Consider the following 6910-nt stretch of genomic DNA (forward strand, 5'->3'; position numbering starts at 1 on the left):
TCCACTTTTGAGTGCGACGCTCACATCTCAAAATCCAATCAACAGCCTATACAAAGAACCAAGTCCCCACCCAACATTTTTTCTTTTTCGATAATCCATTGCTCTCAGATGTACGTCACAATACAGAAGAAAAGATTTGTTGTTATTTCTGTTTCATAGCAACTTTAAAGATGCATGTACTGATATGTATATGTGATGTATATGATGTACTTCTAGAAGTGCAATTTTGCATGCATTATGTGCATATATAATATTAATGTTGTATTTGTTACCCCACTCTCTTGACAATAAACAGATTACAAGAAACGCTTAAAACAGACCACCTACATCCTGGAACTGTGCCAAGTGAAATTCGCCAAATACGGACCCTCTGAAGGGTGACCGGATCACTTTCATCAGCGTGACTGAAACATTTCAATTGGGCCTAGCGTGGCAGCTCAGCATATTAAGTGTTCCAGGAACGAAAATGGTGCAACACATTATAGTAGTAGCTTGTTCTTTTTAAGTTACATAATCTGATTAGATTTCAGATGTGAGATAAACAGCAGGGTTACACAAGGTTCTAACGTAGCAAAGAGGATAGACAAGTGTCTGGTGGACAAGTTTAAAAGTTTAAAAGCTGGCAAATGTGCGTGTGTGTGTGAGAGATGCTTAAGAGGTTTCACTTAAAAATTAATAAAATGACCTGAATTAATGCTTGAAGAAGTGAATAATTTAAAAGCTGGCTTTTTTTCAAGAGTAGAGTACATCATTTTGCATTAGATGGTATGATCTGGCACTGCAGGAGCTCATTGTGAAGGAGAACGATTAATCAGTAAAATCTTACCACCTGCAAAAGAAACCTTGAAGATTAATCTAAAAATTTTAAACACATTCAAGACTTAATTCACATTCATTCCCAATTGTATAACCAGATCATTAAAAAACGCACAGCATTATCCTGTAGCATTCAGTGCAGAGAGTAGAGGTGGGTGCTGTAATGTCATCTGTGCTTTAACAGTCACTCCCTCTCTCTCCCCTGCACAGTCACAACAGTATGTTCAGCAGAAACAAAGGAACGCCTTTATGAGATCACATGTCATCCAAACCCTCTCATTAAAACAGAGAGGACCAGTGACCTGGTAGCCATAGTGATGCAGCTTCTTGTCATTTTTGCACCTGTACTTGACCATTCCAACCTTTGTGTTTGAATAAGACATCTTATGACTATTTTCATTGCTCTTTCTGTTTCTTAATTGAACTTATATATCTGGGTTCTCACTCTGTTTTTGATTGGATGGACTCCAGATCTGAATGTGAACTTGCTATCTTGAATTTGTAAGAAAGGGAGGGGGTTTAATCGGACCAAATGATTGGAAAAGTCCGGCATATGTCACCAGAGAGAAGTCGTTTTACTGGAAGATTGAGATATTTTGATTTCAAAATGATGAGGTCAAATAATTTGTGCACATTAAGAAATATAGGATCACTTAGAAACTAGATGTGGGGTTCATTTCCATTTCATGCCAACTTCAGCACATAAATTCAGTGCTGATGCTTTAAATGCATAATTTACATAATTTATTGTGTGTGTGTATGTTTTATTTAAATGCAAATGTAGATATTGGCTGGCAAACTGCAGGAGAGTTTATCTGTGGTTGTGTTAAAACAGATCTGCTTGGAGTCATCAGATGTGTGCAGGAATGTGTAAATGTATCATATTTAGAGCTCGAGGTAACACAGGAGCAAATTTCAGTTTTCACATATCAGAAATGGCAGCAGGTACTTACTGCTCATCCTAATAGAGACCGGGGGGTAGGTGTGTTTATTTGTGTGTACTCGTGCTAGAATTGGGGTTATAGTATTTGATCATAAAGCCTGTTTGACTGACAGATAACATGTTTTGCATAGCCGTTTGAGAAATATGATCATGCACATACACAGTCCTGAATGTTAGATGAGTCGGGTGCAAACGGTTCCACGCTGAGCTGGAGTCCACATAGTTTGCCGTTGCCACAGACCCGGCAGTAACTCTCCTTTCACTATTATAATTCATGGCTATTTACAGCCAATGGGACAGGCAAGCTATCCCTCCTGCTGCAAACTCAGCCCTTGACCTTACACCCACAACCCTGCCATATTCCCCCTCCCCCAACCCACTCTAGCTCTGTAAGTGAAAGGCCCATATGTCTTATGCTGGCTATGGCCCATGACCATGACATTCCCTTTGAAGGCAGTCCTGCCTGCTGATGGCTAAGGAGAAGCGCGCGCCATTCTGAGTTGTTATGTAATTCTTAATGCCATTCAACACCTACATAAACAGTCTGGGCAGCTTCTAGCAGGGGTACATTTACCCTGCCAAGTTTTACATAAGCCGTGCTGCGTGTATATGAACATAAAGGCATTTGGATACGTGGACATTTATTAGACTTCTCTCTGAGGGTATTGTGTTTTGGGGTTTTAACCCATCTTTAACCAAGTCCATCTGATAGTTTTGCCACAATTTTTCCATACTGATCACGACTAATTTGCAATTTATCTTTCTAATGGTATCCAAATAGTTTGTTTACAGGTGACGTCACTTGAGCTTGCTCAATTTTGAGTCACGCGCACTTTCGAAAACTTTCCAGTTTTCTGTGCGTGAGTAAGTGTGCCAGACATGCCTGAACATGTGTTTCTGGTTGTGAGCAGCAGCACGAAATAAATGAGAAGCATGACAGACACTTGCACACCTTGTGACACAAATTCTCTAGCAAAGTGATCCTTAAGGGGCACACCAATAGTACACATTTTGCAAGTCTGCTTAATCAAATACGCCTGATTAAACTCATCAGCTCATTAGCAGAGACAACCAAAACGTGTATTTATGGGGGGTCTTCAGGAACGCGGTCGGGAAGCACTGCTCGAGCGGATCGCTTACCTTCCAACCAGCTGAGCTGTTGCTGTCGCCCTTGTCTTTAAAGTACGGGACACTTCTGACCATCCAGTCGTAGATCTGGGACAGTGTCAGTCTCTTGTCTGGGGTGCTCTCTATGGCTTTCGTGATGAGGTCTGCGTAGGACAGGTTGCCCCACGCGTTCCTCCTTGAAGATGACTTCCGGGGAGTTTGCTGTTGGCTACCTTGACCGCTCACCCCCCGACTCGCCGTGGTCGCAGACTGAGAGGAGAGCGGGGAGTCTGTGTTCTCCTGACCGCTAATGGGATGCAGTTCATCTGCCTGGCTCGGGCTGCCGCTGTCCTCTCCTTCACCCATGCCGTTGATTGCCATCGCGCTGTCATCCTCATCATCCTCTTCCTCTGGGATTATGTCAGTGTCATTGGAAGCAGGCTTTGCCGAACCGGACTCCGGCAGCGGCCAAGTGCATGATCTCGGCCTTTTCTGTGGCTCAAAATCTGGATCGATGGCAACATCCAGCGAGGTCAGTGGTTCAAGGGTTGTCTCTGCCATTGCCTCTACCAGCCTTCTCTGTCACTCCTCTGTACTGTCTCAAAGTTAGATAGGCAGTGGGAAGCGGTCACAGTCGCATTCCATGAATGCACCTCTATTCTAAATGTTGCTTAATGCTTCTTGAGCGGCCAGTGCAAACCTTAATGATTATTAGCACCCCTCCCTGTTTCAGAAAGACAAAAATACAATATAAAGCCATGTGACACAAAATACCTTATAATTAAAAATACAATTGTGCCTAGAACGATGATTATAATTCACTTCGAATTTTAGTTCTAAGCTAATATAGAAAAGTAATTAAATGTATAATTAAATGTTCACGCGTCTGCGTTGGTTCGCGCAACAGTCACGTGACAGTATAAACAAAGATTTAACGTGTATAGTATTCGCAAAGTGCTCCGGTTTGTTTCACTTACATGTAACACTCGCTTGATGACACATATTCTTGGTCTTACACTTCATAATGACACTCACTAACGCACATGAAGAGATTATTCGTATTCCAATGGAGAACACCGCGCGAATGATATTGAAACCCCTGATAATATTCTGAAAGTAAAAAATATATTTACGTCCTAAATTCATTACTTTCAAAATAACAGTGGTTTCAATATATCATTCGTGCAGTCATTATTGCATAACAATATATTCAATAATATCCGATTTATTATTAATGACAGCTATCTGGGTTAAAACAGCCACAACAGCGGACTAAGAACCGATACATTTTAAAAATATTATGTCGATTCCATTGTGCCTATTAGTGCATATTTTCACAGGTGTATGAGCATTTCACACTGCGAACGTTAATCGCCACTGTCAGCCAAAATTTCATAATAGTGACAGCCCTACTATTGTAGCTCATATAAACAAAACAACAAATTCAGTACATAACGTCTCTCTGTGTGTATGTATATGCATGCATGAGTATGTATTCTAATATTATAATGCAAAATGCAATACCTCAACACGCACCATTCAGCTAGAGCCGTTTCTCCTCTCTGTGTCGCACTCCGGTCACTTGGTGCACTGATGTAATACAACTATATCTCTCCAGCGCACCTCGCCAGTAGCCACGGACAAAGCGCCACAGCGTCACTGCACACAACCATCACAGGCAGCAAGTCACTGTAGTGACAAAAGAACTGAACTGTCAGAGCCACAGCACATTCAGCGGGCTACAACCACAACGCCGTTATGTCAGCTCAAGACAACTACAATAACGAGGACAGAACTAAGCGTGCTCGAAGACTGCAGAGATCGTTTTGTGCTATTTCCCAGTTTGACCCGATATCTGAATCACTTCGCATTCAGAAGTCTCTTTAACAGTTAAAGGTAGAGACGGTGCCTTGTTAGAGCGCGCGCCAATCCCTCAACAGTACAGTGCAGAAGATTCCCGTCTTGAAAGTCCCTTCTCTTTCTGCACCCATCTATCTATCTGAAGGCACAGGAAGACTATCTGCTCTAATCGTCTGTCAGCACTCAAGCGAGCTCAACTTAGGACTGAGTGACTAGAGGAGGGGGAGAAAAGAAACGCAGCCTCTACCGCTGACAGGGACCTGCCCCCTGATCCGCGCATGCGGTCGCCTCTTAAAGGGCCACAGCTGCCAACAGGCGAGAGGACATGTTCAAACAAGTCACTCCAAGCAGCGAGAGCCCATATCACTTTATCGAATTTCCAAATATAGATTCAGTTGCTAGAATTTGAAGTTCAGACATGCAAACAACATTATCCGGGCATGTTATCAGAAATGTGCTATGGATTAGAGAGGTTATAGATTAGAACATTTTCATGCAACACAAGTAGCCAACATTTTAATACAGATTGTAGGAGTGGCAAGTTTGATTATAATGAAATGTCTGGGAAAGTAATATCTTAAAATAACTGTTTACCCAAAATGTCATTTTTCCACCGTTTTCCAACACAATCTATTGGCAGAATGTCCCGTACAATAAAAGTCAGCTTGAAATGACAATTCATCCTATCTGTTTTGTAAATGCAAGTCATAGATCTTATTGTGAATGATTCATCTATATACATTTTTCTTTTTTTTTCTTTTTGACCTTATAACTGGATTTTCAAAAACAATACACTTCCTTAGATCATTTAATGTGCTTTTTTTTTATCTGTTACACTCAGATGAACATCACAATATGGAATAAAAGAAATGTCACTAAAGTAATAGAACCATAAAAGTAGTCCATATGACTGGTAAACAAGTTTTTTTGAAGGCATGGGTTTTTAAACATGTTGGAATCAGTCAAATTATAGGCAAGAGCCAATCAATGACTTCAAACCCTGAATGCCACATGCAATTGAATGCAACCACAAATGACTTTTCATAATGAGTAGAGTTCAATTTCAAAATTGATATTTTCAGAAGACTTGGACTAGTGCATGAGTTGCAGACCACTATTATGATACTTTTTTTTTTTTGTCTTGGAGCTTGACATTTAAAATCACTATCCATTTTCATTGCATGTAGGCCTATAAAATAATAATAAAAAAAAAAAAATCTGCGTAAAGTCTTTAATGAAATAAATAAAATAATGGTGGTTGGTAAATAACATTTTTAGTCAAACTATTCATTTAAATATTAAATCACCAGAAGATTTGCTACTGAATAATAATAAAAAAAGGTTTAACTAAATCTGGGGCCACTGTTCAGGCATGTCTTGCATTTCCCTTCCGCTGGCCCTTTAATCCCAGCGTGAAGTCGTCCGTCATGACATGCCCCCCTGCTGCCAGCCTCGTTTTAGTCAAACACATGACGTAATTCATAATCAAGAAATGTTATACCCGTTTGCTGTCCTCCGTGGCGCTGCTCTAGTACAGTGACGTCTTACCAAAACACGAGCACGTCTTTGTTCCTGCAGAGATGCGGATTTTCTCGGGCGCAGTGATTTCGACGCAGATGTTTGAGAAGAAATGCGCGAGATGAGACATTTATGCAGATTCAGAGTCAGAAATAACCAAAATTATTACATAAGCGCACATTTATGTTGGATAGATTGGTGGCATTCTGTGATGCTTTTGCATGAGCAACAACAAGTGGCACTAAATGCTGTTGTTTATTCAGTCACTAAAAATGTAACATCATTGTTTGCTCAAAGATTCCTTTATTAATTCCTTATCTTTTTAAAATCACACCCCTCCCTCTGTCTCATTCTCCTTTGTTCCTTATCCTGCCTATGGAAAAATCTGCAGGTGACCATTACAATAACTGTGTTGACACCAGCTTTAAATAATTCTTCAGCACCTAATACACCATGCTTCTAATAATGTCACTGTAGAGTACACTCATTGCCATGAGGATGGTGATTGTAGATATGAAATGTGTTTGTTCAAGGTCTCTTGTGGCACATAAATGTATAATTCAGCTGTACTTATAAGCCGTTCAGTATTCCTGAGCATATGGATATATAGATGCATTGTACTGTACAGATTTGCTTTTTAGGGAAGGTCACGACAATACTAGTTCT

At 40.5% G+C, this 6910-nt stretch overlaps 1 protein-coding gene across 2 annotated transcripts in view; it reads right to left on the reverse strand.

Moving 5' to 3' along the window:
* Positions 1–4941, reverse strand: part of foxo3b (forkhead box O3b) — a 30310-nt gene extending 25369 nt beyond the window's left edge. Inside the window, exons 1-2 of one of the 2 annotated variants that reach the window (XM_084432584.1) lie at positions 4403–4941; positions 2900–3590 (exon numbers count right to left, since the gene is read on the reverse strand). In XM_084432584.1, coding sequence (XP_084288710.1) covers positions 2900–3427 — 528 coding nt within the window. In that variant the 5' untranslated portion in view covers positions 3428–3590; positions 4403–4941. Of the gene's footprint in view, positions 1–2899; positions 3591–4390 lie in introns of both variants that reach the window. The other variant, XM_084432583.1, reaches the window with a different exon arrangement.
* Between the last annotated feature and the right edge of the window lie 1969 nt (positions 4942–6910).

Source organism: Rutilus rutilus, assembly GCF_951802725.1.
Source record: "Rutilus rutilus genome assembly, chromosome: 15".
Lineage (NCBI taxonomy): Eukaryota > Metazoa > Chordata > Actinopteri > Cypriniformes > Leuciscidae > Rutilus > Rutilus rutilus.